This window comes from Engystomops pustulosus, chromosome 5, assembly GCF_040894005.1.
Source record: "Engystomops pustulosus chromosome 5, aEngPut4.maternal, whole genome shotgun sequence".
Lineage (NCBI taxonomy): Eukaryota > Metazoa > Chordata > Amphibia > Anura > Leptodactylidae > Engystomops > Engystomops pustulosus.
The window spans coordinates 154,596,422-154,618,561 of record NC_092415.1 but is presented as its reverse complement, the minus strand read 5'-3'; the positions used below and the strand labels follow the sequence as shown (position 1 = coordinate 154,618,561).

Genomic DNA, 22,140 nt, shown 5'->3' with positions numbered 1-22,140 from the left:
GAAAAGTATTGTCTTAGGACCTGTGCGTCTCTATTCATGGCTCTCGTCATGGTACTCTCTGTCAGAGAAAGTGACTCTGACACTGCATCTTCAAAAAGCGGATGGTTGCCGTTGCCGAAGAATCAATAAATAAACCAAAATTTCACTAATCAAGCCATTGCAACCTCAGGGACACTGATCACTATGGGGATTTTTTTTAAACTTTAGTTGCCCTTAAAGGATTTACATTCATTTTCTTTATTTTATTCTTTGACACCTTGATACCTCATGTCATGGTGACAGACTATGGTGTTTGAAGGGTTATCAGCTGAGAATAAAGTTCCCCATGACTTTAATTGTTGAGCATGAGGCTGCACATATATTTGTCAAAAAAGTTTGTGAAAAAAAATTATGTGTTCATTTTAATTAATAAGAATTAACTGTAAAATGTGAACAAGTCAAATGCATTATTCAAAATATATTTATATGCCTGACATTTTTGACAGGTAGATTGCGTAAGTCAGAAATATTGACAACCATTGCTCACAGTGGTAGTAATTTCTAATTATGTCTGTAAATAAAGATATTTATGTGATTTTTTTCTGTATTACAGGAAGATGATGAAGCCCCAAAACACCTTATGCAATCAGAGCCAGTGAGTGCTAGAAAGTACAACTCTCATAGTCACTACGATAAAACCAATAAAATACCAGATAGACTTTGTGAATCTGAACCTTCCTGCCGTGGTAAGTAGTCTACGTTTCTGCAATAGTGTACATGGTGAAGACACTTCTCTTGTGTGTCATGCGCTATCATCACAAGTGTACTATTGGTGTCCAGAGAAGAGCAGGGATAAAAGGTTATATATACGATTTGATTAGATATGCGATGGTGAAATTAACATTTCCCTCCTAAATTTCCTTTTGAATCAAATTCATCTGCAATGTAAAGTCAACCATCACCACGTGCTACCTACCTGAACTAACTTCTAATTAACTAGGACTATGCCTACACATTCCACCCATACATTTGTTTTTATTTTCCAAATGCACCTACCATGCTAAACTGCACTTTAAAAATATGCAAATTAGTTGTAATACTTTGGGGGGGGATTAGCGTAGCGGCTCAGGGCTATGAGTGGGGCTTTGGCTACAAGGTTTAAGAGGTTTTCTTACCAGGTAGAGTAACAGCGTCATGCTAGTTAAAACCTGGCAATACAACATTACGTACAATCAAATTTCTAGGGGTGACCTGCCTTAGCTTTCCACTGGATATAAGCCTTGGTTCGTTGCAGTATTGAATTTGATTTTTAATGTGAAACAGAACTTCTCAACCAAAATCAAGCCAAGGTAAAGGTGGTCACTGTGAGGCATAGGCTTTTCAATGCACAACCAGGCTTTGCTTGATGAAAATAATCCAAAGGAGTTTATTTTGAAAAGTCCATATATAACATAACAGGTTCAATAAACACCAGGCTCTTGTAGTTCCACAGGCCAGCATAAGGCAAAACACAAATCTCCACAATCATAATCCCCCAGATTGCTGGTCAGTGACACCTTTTATACAATTGACATACCCACAATTCTCTGCAGCTTCCCCTATAAAACACCAGAGCTGCTGCTGGCCTGCCTCTTATAAGGTCAGAGCAGACCCACCATGCTGCAGGTAAGTAGAACATAACATTTATTACATAATTTTACATTGTAACAGCACATTCCCTGGTTTTGGTACACAGCTCCCAGGTGGTGATACTAGACAGAAGAGAATAGAGCATTAGGTGGCCGGCCTAATGAGAGAAGTAGAATAAGAAATCATTCACACAGAAGTTACCAACCAGGAAACTAATGTACCACAACCAGAGTTACAGAAAACCAGTTTTCAATACTATAAAAAAAAACATGTGTCTTCTTCACAGTCACAACTGTATGTTGGGAAAGAAGCAATTATGCTTTTAGAATGGTTTTGTGTTACCTGCATTATATATGGTGAGTAACCAGTTTATTAGTATTAATTTTAAAGTTAACAATCAACCAATTTGAAATGTATGCTCCTCAAAGCACTACTCCTCCATCATCCTACTCCTTCTGCCATAAATTTGCTGGAGGGGCTCTGGTGACAGTTCCAGAAGCACTTGGGCTTCATAAGTATAAATATAAAGTTGCTTTTCTAGGTAAACTAAAGGAGCAGAGCTCCAAATAGACTTCATGTTCTGACCACACAGATGGGATATACCCATCAGCGTTAATTATCAGGAAATGTTACGGTAGATTTCCATTAACTTTGATTACACTCTGTGAATAAACTGTAAGAATTGTTAAAATGCATAAATGGGGCAATATATATGCTGTTATCTCATAGCCAGTGGTGCTCACACCCATGGGTAGGGGACCATAGCTAAAACCTTTCATTTGCAAATGTCTTCTCATGATAAGGACATAGTTTTGTCTTTTTAAAATTCACTGGTCAGACCACACATGGAATATTGTGTAAGGTTTTGGGCACCAGTGTATAAAAAGGACATAGGACAAGGGGGCATCCTCTACACCTGGAGGAGAGGTGGTTCTTTCATTATCTTAGACAGCAATTCTTTACTGTAAGAGCAGTGAGGCTATGGAACTCTGCAGGAGGACTCTTTGTCCTGGATGCCTTTCTGGAGAGCAAAAATTTCACTTGTTATGGGGAAAAATCTTTTGTTTAGTTATTAAAGTTTGGACTTTTTCCAACCATATATACTATGATGAACAATGACCAAGAGTGACCCCACTGATCATTATAAAATACCAATGCAGTGCCCCAAGTCGTAGAGGTCAAACCCCCTTCAATCATAAAATGATGAAATATTCTATTAAAATGCAAAAAAACCCTCTACATTGGGATGGGTGTCCATGATTAGTGTACCAGATTGCAATTCCCGGTGGCTGGGCCTAGGATGGCTTCTGTACACAAGTGGTATTTTATATGTTTCATGAGGTAACATGTTCTTATATAAACTGTGTTATGTTTTTCTTGTACCACTGTAATAGGTAGGCAAAGAATGAGTTACATTGAAACTACACCGTACTACACACACAAACTGCGACAGTAACACCTGCAGCCTGTGGGGGGAACCGATTTAGTTAGTGTTAGTACTTTCCAGTACTTTTCCTAGAACCTCCTGGAAGGTAGGCGGGACATGTTTATGTTGGCCACACCCACAAAACCTACCTATAACAGGAGTTGGAGTAGGGGTTGTGAGGTAGTAGGTCAGTTGAAACCAGTTTTGCCCAGACGTGTCCTTCTGCTGCTGATAAGGCGAAAATGGAAACCAAGAGGCAGAGCGGAGAGTGTTAGAGAAAATTTACCAGGTGTGCTTTCCATGAAAACATAAAGGTACCTCTTCTGTGAGTGGGAAATCCTCAACCCATGTGGACTTGAGTATATTGGGTGGCAAAGTGTAATTAGTCCTCTGCCCCATATCTTTCTTTGAATCATTCTAGGAACTGCACATAGTAGCTTTTGGCTCAGCCTAGATACTTAAGTAGAAAAATCCCTGGCTTACAGAGAGGAAAAGGACTCCTACACCACTGGAAAAGTCAGGATTATTACAGGGCTGACCAGCCTCCCACTTGTAGTGATAACTGGGGTTTCAGGAAGCCTTCAATCTCTCCACTAAAAAGCACAGTAACTCATTCCAGGCCGCCAGTGGTAATATCTCTATATAACTAGACTGTACAAGTACCTGTAAGTTGACAGTAAAAGAGATATTGTTACACTACCTCCTCCCAGTCTCCCTGTTGTCTTGACCATCTGCACTATGCCATCATCAAGGGCCATTTTGCTGGACAGCAGTATCAGGCCCCAGGGAAACTGCAGGGCCTCATCGCTGACTGTCAACAACATCGGTACAGTACCCCTAAAATCTCTACAGAGGCCCCCCAGAAGAGAGAGAGAGATTACAGGGTAGTCTGTTCCTGTGGAAGCCCTTGTGTCCACCTGAGACCATGAAAAGTCAGTGAGTAAGGCTGTGGTGCATCACAAGGCCCATCCATCCTGCTGGTAACAGCACCACTCTCACCCTGACGCTCGTTGTATCCCCTCAACCCAGAGCTAAGCACTTTACACACAATGGATATAAGCCTAAACACCTACAGACCAGAATTATCCTCTCCTCTGCCCCTCTCATTTTCTTTCACACCCCAGCACGCTGCAATTCTGTCTGACATTTCAACCCCGAACAATGCCAGCCACCAGCATTGTATGATACCACATTACTGTGGACAAGTATGTCCAACCCTGAACAATGACAGCCACCAGCATTGTAGGGTACCACACTAATGTGGACAAGTATGTCCAACCCTGAACAATGACAGCCACCTGCATTGTATGATACCACATTACTGTGGACAAGTATGTCCAACCCTGAACAATGACAGCCACCAGCATTGTATGATACCACATTACTGTGGACAAGTATGTCCAACCCTGAACAATGACAGCCACCAGCATTGTAGGGTACCACACTAATGTGGACAAGTATGCTAGATGTAGAGGTTCTAATTCCATCAATAGAATCTTCCACCTATATTGCCAGAAATTTCATCTTACTCAAATGCACAGAGTAAAAACACATAACAAGTGCCTTCTTTTTTAATAAGTAGAAACTTTCCTGAAATTCAAAGAAATAGCTACTTAAGGAACACGTTGCTTAATTGCGTTTCTGGTTTATTCTGTTTTATAACAGCTGCTACTTCCGATGGTTCTGAATATTATGAAGCAGACTGATTTGAAGCTTACACAATGTGTCATTTATTGCCTCTAGAGATTGGCTTTGCCGAAGATTTTCATGAAAAGACCTTGAATATTATAAAATTAACTTTTATAACTGCAATATTGTAATGTGCAAAGTCGTATAGAGAAATGAACAAATGACTTTATGTCTCTATTGGCTAATAATACTTTATATTAAAACAAGTTAAGAAGCAAAAAGTAAGTTACAGAAGTGACAACAAGTTGTTATTTTCATAAGTAAAAAAAAGACTAATTGGAAAATTCCTGGAAGTGAGAAGTCATTTAAGACCTAGTTTTCTGTATATTTTAACGCTATTGAGAAGCCGCTGTGCAGTCGATGGCTTTTGCTATATCTAATTCTTTATGGCTGTGGATTTCATTTACTTATGGCTTCTCGGCATTTCTTAAGGGAGGATACTCAATAAAAAAATATTACCTTTTTTTACTTATACGCCCAATTTTTGAACACTGTAATCGTGACTGCAGCTTTGTAGGCGAGTTATACCTGGAGCACATTAAATATTAAATCTTGTAAACAGCGAAATTCTCAGCTAAATTCATGCACTGGTACAGAGATTAAAGTAACACAGTAGATAAAGAAACTAAAAACAATTAAAAGTTTTGCATATGTTCTTATAGCAAAATATTGTATAAAGTGCAGGTACCTTGGATGGTGGGTGTTAAAAACATAAATAGGTTTTCACAGGAAAAACCTTACCTATTCAGTGGAGCAGTGAACCAATGTATTTAGGCAGTTGGCATAAGGTAACCTTATCTTTCCTTGCCCCCCCCTTCGGACCACTATATTGTCATGCCCAGTTGTACTCAGCAGCAGACACAATCTCCTAAGGGTGCTGTCATACGTACCACTACCGCACTGGGTGGTCCTTGGCCCAATCACATATGCATTTCCAGTGAAACTCATGCGATCTGTAACCAATCACATGTGTTTCACTAGAAACACATATGCAATTAGGCTGAGGCCTACCGGTAGCGGTACATGTGACCGCACCCTAAGAAATGGGTCCTCACATCAGAAAAATAATAATAATGTATTTCTTGAACACTGTTGCATTTGTTTCATGTTTCTTGTCATCTTTCTTTTGTGTAGTCGCTGTTAAATAAGGGTTGAGACTAATACAATTACAGACCATACAAATTCACAACTTACAGAAACCCCCTCTAACAGCCACACAGGACTCCCCCAGCAGCATCACATAGAACATTGATCCTTTCCTTTTTACAAAGTATCTGATGTTTTAAGTCAAGCGTCTTGTGCTCCCATTGTCAGGTGTGACAGTATTATTAAATGGTCTTGATCTTTAAAGGGATTCTGTCATCAGGATTTCATGTTTTGACCTGATTACAAGTTCCCATGGCCTATTTAACGCTATTTGGCAATCTTCTTTTATACATATTCCTTTGACATAACTGATTACCCTCACTTTTAAATGTTTATAAAAGTATACATGGCTCTCTGCCAGAAACTGCATTGAATCATGGATTCAGCATCATTATCTGCACACTGTTTTTACAACTGTACTTCCTGCTCCCTCCTCCCCCTCCCCTCATGCAGCCATGAGCTGACCCTATGCTGCAAGCAAATATCAGCTCACATCTGCATGAGGGAAGGCAGAAGAGGGAATAGGCAGTAAAATTGTAAGAACAAAAAAGGCTATGGGAACCTGTCATTAGCTGAAAATGTGAAATCCTTATAAAAGGTTTGCTTTAAATAAGTTCTATATTTATGCCAGCAAACTATAAATTAGTACAAACGACAATAAAACTTCTCAGTTGAGGCATTTCCACCCTTGCACAACGAGTATAGCATAAAATGTTTTTGAGCAAACACATTTTAGGACTACACCAGAAAACTGGTATACTTACATGATAAATCAGCCACAATGACTCCCCTCCTTACATTAGTATTGAAATTGTGATCCAGTAAAGTGGCGCACTCAGAGTAGGATTAATAAATAGAATTTAATATAAGTCTAAAAACACAACGCGTTTCGGGATTGGAATAACCCCTTTATCAAGTGACAAAGACTATAGCGGAGAAAGGACTCGGATGCTCCGATCTCTTGTCTCCCCTCCTTACATAACACATATAGTTGCATCTGTCACTCATCAGACCAGAGATCTGCATGGTATTGTTCAAGCATTGGCAGTACTGGATCCGGGTCTGGCAGTGCTGGATACTACTGACCTTTGGACAATAAGAAGCAGGAACTTTTTAGCAAAATTTTTTATTGCTAAAAAGTGCGTCTTAAAGTCCGAAAAATAAGTCTTTTTTTGTAGGTGATCCCAGCCTATAAACGTTAAAGAACACCGCTGGGATCGGGATGAAGAGGAGCACAGGTGAGTATCGGAGTGTTAGTTTTCCTTCAAGTTGAATTTGTATGTAAATCCGAACTGGTATATTTTACTGGTATAATCAGATTTTCTAAATGTCAGTCTGTAACTGGAGTCGTCTGTAAGTCGGGGACTGCCTGTATATAAGATGCAGTATATGTATGTACATATACAGTGTATGTATATGTGAATGTGAATTTGTGAATGCCAAAACATATACGGCAGTCATACAGAACACAGGTAAAACACTGCTATTAGGAAAGCACTGAACAATATAATAAAGTTGTAAAGAAATTAGATCCTTAAGAAATCATATTTTGTACAGACATTATCATTAAATTGAAATATTTTTCTTGTGGGGTTTTTAATCTTCTCGCCATTCCGCAAACAGCTGTTTGTATGATTATGTATTGCGATGTGGCACACTTGTAATGAATGCATTTACATACAGCTCTTTCTGGGAGATTCCTGCTTAGAATGTGATTATATACATTAAGTCAATGGGAAGGCATTTTTATTCATAATGGTCTATAAGTCTGGTGACGACCCCCATGTATTGGTTAAGCGTCTCATCCTTTGACATATGTGCAGTATTATATTCGTTGATTGGCAATTATGTGTTAGTAGAGATCAGGCTGACAGATAGAAAAGCCTGGGTAGAGAACGTGAATGCTGTAAATGAAAGTAAAAAGCAGTGTAGACGCTAGAAACGAGAATCCATTATCGCTAGAGTGGCTTCCTACATTTCAGTAATCTTGTTGCTGTGTTTACTTGAAACGTAGATGGTACAACAGCCGAATCCTCATTTTCTAGGCATGCACAACAAGCCATTCGTGACTAAATGTTCAATTTATTTATGCAGCCATGCATAATTTCATTTAGAGGCTTTAATATAAGGAAATAAAGAAAAAAGTAGCAGAAATGCATTATGTAAAGTATACAGCTGACTTACTTTTAGAAACTATTCTGCAATTAAAATGTGCTCTTGGTATTGCCAGATGTACAGTCTTACCACTGATTTCATTTAATTAGTCAGTTAAAAAAGCCTTTGCTGCAACAAGACGCCAAAATAAGGTGTTAAAATTATACGAAAATCAGCCGTGCCTATAGATAGTAGAGTGGTAAAGTGGTTTCATAACACATGAGAACATTCAGGCCTATTCATGTCATGGAAATCATACACATTGGTTTCATTGATGCTAATCTCTTCTTGATTCCATCTAACTTTATTTCCTGTGACTCTAGTTGGCAGTGTAATGAATGGTTACATAGAATTACAAAATATAAATATATCCACCTTTTGGCCAATTCACATTGGCGGAGATCAGCCTTTGATCACGAAATATAAAAAGTGTTGCGTCACATCCTGATCCCTCTGCAATGGACTGAACTTCGATTTCCCCGAACAGTGTAATGATTACTGCTGCTCTACTGTTTATGGGGAAACTTCTAATATCAATATGATGTGATCAGTCCATGCAGGGCCGTAACTACAGTGGTAGCCGCCATAGCAGCTGCTATGGGGCCCGCAGTGTCAGGGGGCCCTGTAATCCACGCTAAAGAGTGGAGGATGTGCACCATTATATAGATATTATCCTGCACATTGTACATCATAATATGTAAATAACATATATGTGAAGTCTATAAGTTATATCTGTTATGTTTACATGCGGTATGTGTGTATATTTGCTGTATATTTGTATATGACACAGCATGGGTGTGTATATGCTCTATATGTGTGCACATGAGTGTATAAATATGTAATTGTAACTTGCATGGGTGAGTATGCAAATATGTATATTTTTTAAGTGGGAAAGGGCCCCATGCAGAAGCCTGTAATGTTACTCTGCCTCTCCTAGTTATACCCCTGAAAGCTAATTAACTCATTTAATATCTGGAAGTCTCGTCCTCCTTCTCCATTCTACATAGACTTCTGTGAGTGAAGCTGAATATGGATACTGTTAGATATAAAAAGATGAGTGATAGAAAGGGTATTTCCTAGTTTCATAGTGGATAAGGTTGAAAAAGACACAGATCCATGAAGTCCAACCTATGTGTTATAGAGTGTTGATCCAGAGGAAGGCAAAAACCCTACAATGCTCTTGCCAATTTGCCCAAATTAGAGAAAACTTCCTTCAAACCCCAATTATCGCAATCAAAATAACCCCCTTAATCAACATCAGATTAACAAAATGTTTTGTTCCCATAACATGTGATATTTTTGTTCTCAACAAAGTTATCCAGGCCTCTCGTGAACATATACTAATTATCAGCCCTTACAACCTCCAGCGGCTGGGCGTTCCATAGTCTCACTGCTCTTACAGTAAAGAACCTTTGTCTATGGTGATGATGGTGATGATGGTGTCACCTATTAAGTGATCCCTGTACTGCCCACTTAAATATTTAGACATTGCAATGAGCTCATTGCCTTGGTCATCTCCACTAGTCTACTACTAGATGTCAATGGAAATCCTGCAGAAAACATGCCCTGTGTGTACTTGGCTGTACAATGTATTTGGTAAGCTTGAGACATTGGGGCTTATTTACTAAGGGTCCAGTGGCCGCATTGCTGTCGGGTTTTCCTACTTTCAGGGATCACGCCACCGGGACAGGCATTTAGAAGGTGATTTTGTGGCATGTGATTGGATTTTGGCGCATCCAACTGATTCGGAAAAACCGCGTGATTTAACTTTCACTTTGTCAACATGGGGAGAGAAAAAGAACTGGACCGCACATCCACACATCACACAATGATCTAATGCCGCTAGGCTACATTATATAACGAACTCGAGGTTCTTCGTTACATTTTGATCAAATTGTATAAGCCCACCAACCACTTCACGGTGACCTCTTTATGGTGGGTCCCTACGCTATTTTGTGCAGCATCACATGGCGTCCACCCCCGCTGCAGCACAGCGCCGGCAGGGACCAAGACCCGGTTGCCCCCCAGTACCCATACTGGCGGGCATAGCCCCCATGGCTCCGGGCCCAGGCCCCCACCAGCACCGCACCACAGAAGCGGCGGACGCCATGCAACACCGCACCATGTGAACAGGAAAAAAGGCTCACCAAGTGTGAACAGGTGTTAACTACTCACCGTTCCATGTGGTCTCAGACACTGGCTGAGAGGAAGTAGGCGGCCCCTAAATGCAGTCTCCTGCTAATTTAAAAACACCTGGGTCGAATGGGGCGGAGTGCTGGTACCAGGAAAAACAAAATAAATGAAGGGATAGAGTGTACTAAACCAACATGGGGAGAGAAAAAGAACTGGACCGCACATCCACACATCACACAATGATCTAATGCCGCTAGGCTACATTATATAACGAACTCGAGGTTCTTCGTTACATTTTGATCAAATTGTATAAGCCCACCAACCACTTCACGGTGACCTCTTTATGGTGGGTCCCTACGCTATTTTGTGCAGCATCACATGGCGTCACATGTAACTAAGAACCTTGAGTTTGTTATATAATGTAGCCTAGCGGCATTAGATCATTGTGTGATTTGTGGATGTGCGGTCCAGTTCTTTTTCTCTCCCCATGTTGGTTCAGTACATTCTATCCCTTCATTTATTTTGTTTTTCCTGGTACCAGCACTCCGCCCCATTCGACCCAGGTGTTTTTAAATTAGCAGGAGACTGCATTTAGGGGCCGCCTACTTCCTCTCAGCCAGTGTCTGAGACCACATGGAACGGTGAGTAGTTAACACCTGTTCACACTTGGTGAGCCTTTTTTCCTGTTCACATGGTGCGGTGTTGCATGGCGTCCGCCGCTTCTGTGGTGCGGTGCTGGTGGGGGCCTGGGCCTGGAGCCATGGGGGCTATGCCCGCCAGTATGGGTACTGGGGGGCAACCGGGTCTTGGGCCCTACCGGCGCTGTGCTGCGGCGGGGGTGGACGCCATGTGATGCTGCACAAAATAGCGTAGGGACCCACCATAAAGAGGTCACCGTGAAGTGGTTGGTGGGCTTATACAATTTGATCAAAATGTAACTAAGAACCTCGAGTTCGTTATATAATGTAGCCTAGCGGCATTAGATCATTGTGTGATTTGTGGATGTGCGGTCCAGTTCTTTTTCTCTCCCCATGTTAACTTTCACTTTGTGTCGCAAGATCAAGCACTCACATGCACCAGGAAAAAAATGGTGAACTCCGGCGGACCTGATCGGGGAAGCGACACATGCAGGATATTGGGCGCACAATCTTCTTGAATCTTCGGGGATCGCTCAGGACAGGTAAGTAAATGTGCCCCATTTTCTGTAACCCTCCTTACACGTTGATGCTTGTTGATTACGTCGAATCATATAGCCCCGGATTTTTGCTACTTTAGTTAAAAATTCTGGTTTATTTGAGGTCACAATATATCATAGGTGAAAGCTAACATTTTTTTACTGTGAATCCTAAGGCTACATTCACACTACAGTATGGGGGACGTATATACGGCCGACATATATACGGCCGATATACGTCCGCCATAGACGGCAATGGGCGCTCGGCGCCCTACGGGAGCTCCGTACCGCTCCGTACCCAGGAAAAAGATAGGACCTGTCCTATCTTTACCCGTAATACGGTGCCGAGCGCCATGTATCCCTATGGAGAGGGGCGGGGGTGAGCCGCGCTCACCACCTCCTCCTCTCCCCGTGCACTGCCGTTGCCTGCTACGGTACGGTACGGGCGGGCAACGGCAGTGTGAATGTAGCCTAAGACAGTAAAATAATAAAACTTGTTTACAAGGTAAGAGTAACCTATTTTGAAGGCATAGAGAACAGTCTTCAGAAAGCCAATATTTTGTAAAATGTGATTTATACTAAAAATAATTTCCTTTCTTCAGAATCTCCTCAATAAGCGAATCTTTGAAATTGGCTCATCCTGCTACCCTGCTGTATATATCAAAGGCTTCTATCTGATTTAGGATGTGAAAAGTTGTTAATCTAAACTCTTGCAATTCTTTTACTTGACACATTTGATAGTTACCTACGGGCTGTGTGATCTGTGAAATGATGCAAGTGCGGCATAATTCCTCCAATATATTCCACGTTTCCATCCAGGTCTGTAGGAAGTTCAGTATATTAACACGTTTATTATGCGCCTCACTTTGGGGTAAAGGGGAAATTAAAGCTATTTATCACACAGCAGCTCTATGTCACCTGCAGCTACTGCAGAGAGCTCTCTATAGAGTATATCTATAACACAGTAACACATACTGATATATATCATATGAGATATTGAATGGGCTAAATCAATATGTATACATTTGCATAGAAGAGGCTAAAGCATAGATACTATAGATAATACTAAAGAAAATCATTCTCTTTCTCCCATATTGATGCAGTCCTAACACAATGTTACTATTTATATCAAATCTCGATTCTTTATGCAATCATACATTTCTAGCACTGCTTTCTTAAAGGGGTATTCCAGAAATAAGCATCATTCAATTTCAAATAGGTTCTTAAAATATAAGCTAATATGTAATAAGTTCTTATTTAAATTTTTGCTCCCCTTAGCAGAAAAATGTTGTGGACATACAATGGAGTTTTAATATTCTACGGACCCTGTAATCAGTCCATGGATTTTGTCCCTGTAGAGGAGACACAGGACAGAAGATGGCCGCTGGTCACTTGTCAACATCACATGTCCTGAACCCGCCTGGGCAGATCATGTGATCATGACTATGTTTGGCTATTGGTTGCAGTGCATCCAGTATGGCCAGCGGTGTGGTGAGACTACATCCAGTGAGGTAATATGCAGTGATGGCAGTTATACACATCATTACTTTGGTAACAGGAAAGTCAGTTAGATCATCACTGGGAGCAGGGCACAAGAGGGAGGAGCTGTTACTGAGAACTGAGGGATCATGGGACTTGTAGTTGTAGATGGCGACCATCTTGGAGATAACTCCACCTACTTTAGAAAGTCCTTAATATTTTGTTAATCATAAAAGCAAACTATTTAAAGGGGAATATGAACGTCTGACACAAAAACCCATGATGATATAAATAAATAAATACAACAATACTCAATGTCATTAGTCACAAAACGGAGCTTAAATAGTTTGATTTTATGATTTACAAAATTCATGGCCTTTCTAAAGTAGGTGGAGTTATCACTAAGATGGCCGCCACTGGAAACTACAAGTTCCATGATCCTTTAGTTCTCAGTAACTCCTCCTCCCTCTTATACTCTGCTCCTAGTGATGATGTAACAGACTGACCTGCTCTGTTACCATACTAATGATGTGTAACTGCCATCACTGCACATTACCACAACACTGGCCATACTGGATGCACTACAACCAACTGACTACAGCCAAACATAGTGGTGATCACATGACCAGCCCAGGCAGGTGCAGGACATGTGATGTGGACATGTGACCGGCGGCCATCTTCTGTCCTGTGTCTTTTCCGCAACGGAAAATCAATAAGGGGAACGCAGGAACGCACCATAGCCACCCACTCCCCACCAGCCACGCACACCCCTTTGGCCAGCCGCGGCCCCCCTTCACGGCTCTCCACTCCCTCCTTGCATGAAGATGGTGGATAGGGGAAAATAATCTCAAGTGCTATGTTCCCAATGGCTCAATCTGCTATAGAATCCAAGATATCAGTGTCTAAAGTGATATGTCCTTGAGCCTATTAACCTGACTTATATTTTCCTGACAGGCTGTAGGGCTGGTATCAATTAAGTGGTCTACATATGGGGCTTTATAGTACTAAGAACCATGATATCAGATTAAAGTAGAGTCTAATCTTTAAAATCGTATCTCACAGAACCACAAGCCTGATATATGTAGTTAAAGGCATATTATGGAACTGACTTGCCCATATCTCTGGCGCTGTAGCTCATGGAACCAATTCCCTTCTTTATTACTTGGGGAAATATAGTTCTAGCTGTTATAGAACCCAAGATATAGGGACCTAAGTTAACGTTCCCCCTTCAGCCTTTGAGCCTGACTCATCTCAGGCAAAAAAAAATACAATTTTCTGAAATTATAAATTCTAATTCTTAAAAAATATAATTTCAATAATTTTCATTTCACCAATATAATGGAAGGATTTTTGTAAGATTTTTAAGCTGGTGTTAGTAAATAAAAGAATAAGTTACAAATCTAGAAATTGAGGGGGTGAACAAGGAATGGAAGACCACAAGTTATGAAAAGAGATTCAGCTCCTATGGGAAAGGTAAGTATTCATTGTATAAAAAAGCTATATATACATTACGTTATAAAATACTTTACCTTGTATGTTCTCTCCATGTTTGCGGGCGGGTCTTCTGGTTTCCTCCCACACTCAAAACATACTGGTAGGTTGATTAGATTGTGAGCCCCATTGGGGACAGGGACCAATCTGGCTAGCTTTGTGCAGCACTGCATAATCTGTATGCGCTATATAAATAAAGGAATTATTACCTTTACCACCAGGCAGCGCTTTTTTTCTACCCTGTGACCTTCCATTTGCTGTTAACACCATCTGATCTGGGTAAGCTCTGCCTACTGGACGCCGACTACACAAGCCACGGGGATACAGCTGCGCTCCTATTGTTTTGCTGTTCGTACAGTTATACAAGGTGCGCCTTTAAGACATTGATGTCCACCGATATTACCATCGTCTTTAATACTACACTGTTTATTATCTGTGCTCCTTTCTTTTCCAAGCTTTTCAGCACTTTTCCAAGCTTTGCACTTCTCCGTGGTTAATGTTTTTATCTGAACCACCCCCTTCCAGTTTGCTTAAATCTAAAAACTAGTAGGATATATGGCAACTTTTTCTTTGAGCATGCTTTGTAAACATAGTGTGGGTCATTTACTAAGGGCCCGATTTGCGTTTTCCCGACGTGCTACCCGAATATTTTCGATTTGCGCCGATTTTCCCTGTATTGCCCCTGGTTTTTGGTGCACGTGATTGGATTGTGGTGCATCGGCGCTGGCATGCACGCGACGGAAATCGGTTGGCGTGGCTGAACGATAACCTGACGGATTCGGAAAAACCGCCGCATTTTTTTAAAAAAAGTGTCGCGGGACACCCACTTACCTTCACCAAGTATAGGACCGTGCACTCTGGCGGGCCTCGGCGGACTTAAGCGCAGCAGCGACATCTGGTGGACGTCGGAGGAACTGCCTTAGTGAGTCGCCGGAAGACCCGAATCCACCGCAGAGAACGCGCCGCTGGATCGCGAATGGGCCGGGTAAGTAAATCTGCCCCATTGGTCCACATTTAGTGTGCTATTTGCGCCCCTTTTGTGCTACTGTTCGAATGTGGAATTTTTCACATCTCATTTGAGACACTTTAGACACACATACCAAAAGTTATTATTCTGCAATGCATGACATTTCGTTTCATGTTTTTGCATTTGGTATGAACTAAGTCAAGTATAAAGTAGACTTGAAGTTTAACGATACACAGGATCGGGCAGTATCAGTCACAGTGACAAATCTGTCACATTTTAACATTGTCTATCTCAGTTCACAATTTAGACAGTGTTGGCAAATCTAGGATTTTGCCACTGTCATAATGCAAATTGAGGATTAATACACAATACACTTATGTTGAATCATCTTTTGGGAAATTTCAATTTGGAAGAATAATTTATTATACATTTACCATTGTTGGCCACTAGTAGTAGGACTATCTGTTTACTGGGTCATTACAGACATACATTACACAGATGTGTGGTGCATTGACACAGAACACAAATGATTTATGCTTGGTAAAGGAACTTTTTTTTTTTTTTATTTCTTTATTTGATTTTACAAAAATAGATATACAAACATTAAGAATTCTATCCAAGATATTCATAAATAGTACTTACATATATATTACAGGAACGTACAATTTCTTGAACAATCGACAGATTCTCAATAATACATGACCAAGTGGCCAAACAAGGAAAGTTGTTAAAAGTGTTAGTTCTTATATATTCATCTCTTATACCAAATATCCTCTTTTCCTAAACCTGCATATTTGATTTTTTCAAAATTTTTTATTCTATTCAATCTATTTTCCCACTCTGCGATAAGGAGTTTTTTTGGTGACTTCCACGCGTAAACAATTACTTGCAGTGCTATTCACTATTCGCGCGACTTGCAGTGCTAGTCACAGCCAACTAATTCGGTGTGAGGGGCCTACGATTTCATTTGTGTTCCCCAGAACTAAAACATCTGGTGTCATAAGAACCTTAAGACCTGTTACCCGGCATGCCTCCGTATGTACTTCCTCCCAAAATTTCAGTACCCATTTACAATTCCAAGTCGTGTATAAAATCCGCCTTAAATTCTTGGCATTTCAGACATTTTTCTGTTTGTGCCCTCCTAAAGAGGTTAATATCGTCCGGAGTATTATATAACCTATATATGATTTTGAATTGAATCAATCGGATTGATTCCGAACTTGCACCATTCATATTCTGAAATATATTTGTCCATTGCCTGTCAGTCAGAACCCCAATGTAATTTTTTCCCACTCATTATTTTACCAAAAAAATCTATAATGAAATAATTCTTGGCTTTGAAAGTCCTCGTCTTGTTCCCTAAACTCGCAATCCTGTGAGCCAGCTGAATATAATGAAAGTGATTTTTATTACTTATGTTAAATGAATCTTTCAGTGCCTCAAAGGGTATTAATCTACCCTCTGTGAATAGTTGTGAAATTAATTGTATTCCTTTTTTTTCCCAAAAATATCTACCATGAAATTGCTCTAACCCTTTTAACCCCTGATTTTGCCAGACTGGCGTGAACTTAGTGCTAGTATTGATATCAAACTTCTTTTTAACCCAGTCCCAAGTTTTCCTAAAACAGCCAACCTTAATAGTGTTAACCCATTACTAGTGTCCATCCCTACTATCTGTGATATAGTCTTAAAAACTACCCCTTCCCCTCCTCCCAATAGATATTGCAGCATTGCTGATATAAAATATAAAAAGAAGTTGGGTAGTGACCATCCCCCTTTGCCCTTTCGCTCAAAAAAAATATCAATTTTAATTCTTACCCTTTTCCTTCCCCAAATGAGGTCATTCATCAGCCTCTCAATGACCTTGAAAAATTTATTATTTATCCAAATTGGGGAGACGGTAATAACATATAGTAATTGGGGTAGTAAAATCATCTTTATGAGGGCCAGTCTATCTACCTGGGACAGCTGTAGTCTCGTCCATATTTTGATGTTCTTTCTGATTTTGTGTATTAATGGTACTAAATTATGTTCTAAGTAACTCCTAGGTGTTGCAGCTACTTTTATACCTAAGTAATCTATACATTCCCCCAAAGGTAAGACTTCCAGCTCGACTGATGTGTCTAGCTCAAAGTCTTCCAGGGGAAGAATTTGGATTTTGACCAGTTAACTTCTAGGCCTGATTGATTACTAAATTCCCGGATTGTCTCCATGACAGCTGGGACTGATCTATTTGTCTGTTCCACCGTAAATACGTGGGCGTATAGCAGCATTTTGTCATTGATTCCGCTACATCCCCACCCGCGTATTTCTGGGTTGCTCCTGCATTTAATGGCTTAAGGCTCCAGGAATAAAACAAATCGGTGTGGGGATACTGGGCAGCCTTGTCTTGTTCCCCTTGTGATATTAAATTCATTTGTTAGCCCATTACCCACTCTTATCCTAGCCACGGGCTCGGTGTACATTAGTTTTATACTTTGGATGAATTCCTGCCCAAATCCAAATCCCTTCAGTGTTTCCCACAGAAAGACCCACTCCACCCGAACGCCTTGGCTGCATCTATCAACAGGATGGAGCAGTTCACCCCCTGGCCCAGTTGGATACCCGCGAGGATTCTCCTTAGGTTATTGGCCGCCTGTCTACCCGGTATAAATCCTGACTTGTCGGGATGGATAATATCCGCCACTAGCCTCCCCAGTCTCAGAGCTAGGGCCTTAGCGTATAATTTTACGTCAGTATTTAAAAGTGATATTGGGCGGTAGGACTCCACCTCCAGTTCACTCTTATTTTTTTTAAGTATTAAAGTGATAATCGCCTGTCTCATAGAGATCGGAAGTTTACCCATCTTCAAAGAAAAACTTAAAACCTCCTCTAGTATGGGGAGGAGGACCCTTCCACATCTACGATAGATCTCGAAGGGCAGTCCATCCGATCCTGGGGATGTGTTACCGGATATCGAGGCCAGGGTCTCCCTAAGTTCTTCCACCGAAAGATCTCTATCCAAATCTTCCCTTTGCTGGAGTGTTAATTTGGGGAGGTTTATATTCTCCAAATATTCCCTGACTCCCGTTTCCCCTAGCCCCATTTGAGATGTATACAGCCCCGAGAAGGAATTGACATATTCTTCTTGAATCTCACCCGGATCATTAGTAGTGTTCCCCTTTTAATCATGCTAATGCCTCCATCCGATTCCTGGCTCTGAATGATCTTACATAGTATCCTCCCAGGTTTCCCGCCTTCGTAAAAATTTTTATAACCTGCAAATAATGCTGCATGATGCGCCTAATCTAGTAGAAAATCTGTATATCTCTTATGGGCCTCTTTTAATTTTTCAAAGTTGTTATCAGAGGGGTTTAAACTAAATTCATTTTTACAGCTTTGTATGTGTTGCTTATATTTATCTTCCTGGGATTTTTGAGTTTTCTTTGCCCATTGTATCTTATTATAGAGGTAACCGCTGATAAAGGCTTTTAGGGTATCCCAAAACTCACTGATTTCCTTCATCAACTCCTGGTCTGTATCCATAATCACTAGCCAATGGGCATTAACCCGGAATGGAATGGAGTATCCCACTGCACCTTTTTTTAAGTCCATGTCAACTATCATGAGGTAGTGGTCTGAGATACTATTTGGCTCGTACTTCATCCTTGTTATATGTACGAGACAACTAGTGTTGCATGAAGCAAGATAAATCCGCGACATCGTCTTGTGTGTATTACTGAAACAGGAAAACCCCACTTTATTCAGATATTTCTTTCTCCACACATCCACTAAACCAACCTCGTCACATATCTTTTTCAGGGGAAAAATCCCGGTCCCAGTTTTCCTTGAGTGATCGCCCGAGATTCTGTCTAGGTTACTGTCCATCACACAATTATAATCCCCACAGGACAGGACCGGGCAGTCAGGACATTTCTCCACAAAGAGCAATAAGTACTTAATAATATCATGCGAGTAGGGTGGTGGAATATACACCAAGGATAGCATACAACGTAGACCTTCCAGGATTCCTTCAATGAAAATATACCGGCCATATTCATCAATTTTAACTGTCATGATTTTAAAGTCTATTCGCTGATGTACAAGGATACTAACCACCCTAGATAATTCCGTATGGCATGAATGATATTGTATGCCAATCCAGTTACGCTTTACTCTCCATAGAGTCTCCGGGGTGAGATGTGTCTCAGTGAGAACTACTATGGCGGGTAAGTGTCTATGGATGCAGTCAAATATGGCAGTCCTTTTTGTGGGGTCCCCAAGACCTCTGACATTCCATGTCAATATTTTAACATTCATTTTTCAACATTTGTGGGAAGAGAAAGGAAAGAGAAAACAGAGAAGAGGAAAAAAAAAACCCCACTGACTGAGCGTCCCTCCACACCTATGACCCACCATACTCTTGTGGATCTCTACTCGTCCAACCCCACTCTCCATACCCCCGGCCCACCCCCGTGGCCACGTAGCCATCAACCTTGATTACTATCTTGAACCATTTAAATTGTCTACAAGGGCCAAGACCTTGTCAGGCCCACTAGTTTAACATGACCGTTTTTCCTTTCCCCACGTATCCTGGGCCCATATTCACTACCAGCCTTTGGAGTCCAGCCACTCCACTGCTTCCTCCGGGGTGTTGAAAAAGTTCGCTTTCTCTTGGTATATAACTCTAAGCTTGGAGGGAATAAGAGGGAGTATCGCAAATTAGCCTTCTGTAATCTCTTTTTAATGTCATGGAAATTTTTCCTTTTTGCTTGAGTTGCTTTGGAGTAATCTGGGAATACCATGACTTTAGATCCAGCGATGAATACATCCCCCCTTTCCCTCAATCTCCTCAGTATACTGTCTCTATCTTTAGATGTCACCAATTTTACCAAGAAGTGTCTTGCTCTACCCCCCGGGGGAGGGGGCTTCCCTGGGGCTCTGTGGGCCCTCTCAACACAGAATAAGGGGGACAAGTGCGGGCCACCCACAATCTCCTTTATCCATTTGTCTATGAACTCCTGGGATTTTCCCCCTCTGCCCCCTCTGGCATACCGATAATGCGGAGATTAGCCCTACGTGACCTATCTTCCATCTCATCGATTTTATTCTGCATCAATATTTTCCCTTCTTTTTGTATCTTAACCTCTTTTTTAACACAGCCACGTCCTCCATCAGTTCTACCATTTTAGAGTCATTTTCCTTCATCTTTTCTTTTCTTTTTTTTTTAAATCCCCCCTCATCATTGATGTTTCCGTTACCAGTTTATTGGTGAGATTCACAATGGATGCGTTGCAGTCCCGTATATTTTGTAAAATTTCGGAAACAGAGCTTTTATCCAGCCCGGTGTTCCCTTCTTTACTACTTCCACAGTCCGCCTCTTCTGCAGAAGGGTACTGGGGGCTAGGGGTTCCGCTTCTATTCCCACTGTCCCAGTTTTGGCATGGCCTTTAGACTCCCCAATCAATCTTTGATTAGCTTTGGTTCTAGTTTGGGGGGATTGCCACATCTTATCCAGTTTATTGTCGGTCTTGCTAGATATTTTTTCTTTTGGGAGAGGTTGTTCCCTGGGATTTACGTTTGTCTGTTTTATCCCCTTTGGGCGCCATGATATATAGTTGGTAATAATGGTTACATACTGAATAAATACCACTAAGCACTGATTAAAACTCCCAGTTCGGTCCTGTTACTCCTAGGAGCCTGGTGAATGATGCACACGGGGGGGGGGAGAATTTTACCTAATAACACTGCGTCAATCAGCAATTATTTACACACTAACCACTATACAAGATCTTCAAAGAGAGGGGAAAGGAAAAAAAAAATATACACAAATAATGTACACATTTCAGATAATATGTCTCATATAACCCAGCACTATAATGAGGTGGGTACAGTGACTAGAATATCTTCCTTGACAAGTTATTGTCCATCTCATTGTCCGTGCATGAAACTCTATTTGAAAGGAAAAATTGACAAATGTCTGACAAGTTAATTGGTTTTAATTCAGTTTAATGTAGTTAGCAGATGTTGGAGATTGGTGTTAGCAGCTGTAAGGTCAGGTTAGTACTGTAAAAGGGCGGTCCAGGATATTTATTCACAACGGTTACTTGATAGGGAAGATGTCAGAAAATGCACTGTACAAAAGTTCCAGCTTCTGCCCGGCCGGGTCACAGAACAAGAGGTCTGCAGTTCCAGACACCGACCAGCAGGGGGCTTCTCCTGTCACCAGAATGACTCCTAGGAATAGAAGTACCTTATACTTCCGTTTACATATCAATAAGCCTGACACCTAGAATCTCTTGCTGTCAAGGGTACATCACAAGAAACCACCACACTGAGCCTCAATATGACAGAAAAGTAGCTGAGACAACTGTAGGTGTTAGTGCTGTAGGTGTTAGAGTATCAAACAATGCAAGAGGCGGGCAGCCACAACAGTTCACGGGGGTAGCGGGGGATAGTATTATGCAAGTGTCTCACCACCTCCTGTTGATAGACATCGACCTCACATGCCCTTGATATTTTCAGCTACTGCAGCCGACCCGCAGCTCTCCTCTTGACACTGTACAGCGTCCACAGAAAACGCTGACCGGCAGACTGTTTCAGCGTGATTGGGATCACTGTGCTCCTCTACCCCTGTGACCAGCAAAGTCCATACAGTGATTTTGCGGGTCGAGGGGACCTCTGGCCGTGCAGCCTCGTTCTCCTTCCAGACCTGAAGGTGCCGAATGTGCTGGTGGCACACAGGGTTCGCCCCCCCCCCCTTCAGGGAGGAGAAGCGTGCAGCACCTACGTCATGCTGCTTCCGGTTCCACCCACACTACCTTGGTAAAGGAACTTTGTTGTCATATTGAGGAGGAGTTCGATTCCAGCTCTTGTTCTCCTGAAATCAGGAGA

General features: G+C 41.3%; 1 protein-coding gene across 3 annotated transcripts in view; it reads left to right on the top strand.

The window, feature by feature from the left end:
* NEK11 (NIMA related kinase 11) overlaps positions 1–22,140 on the top strand; it is a 168,175-nt gene that overhangs the window by 105,634 nt on the left and 40,401 nt on the right. For all 3 annotated transcript variants that reach the window (XR_011855881.1, XM_072153484.1, XM_072153485.1), the window contains exon 12: positions 593–725. Coding sequence is in view for 2 of the 3 variants with exons in the window: in XM_072153484.1 (XP_072009585.1) it covers positions 593–725 (133 nt within the window). In the remaining variant the exon portion in view is untranslated. The remainder of the gene's footprint in view (positions 1–592; positions 726–22,140) is intronic.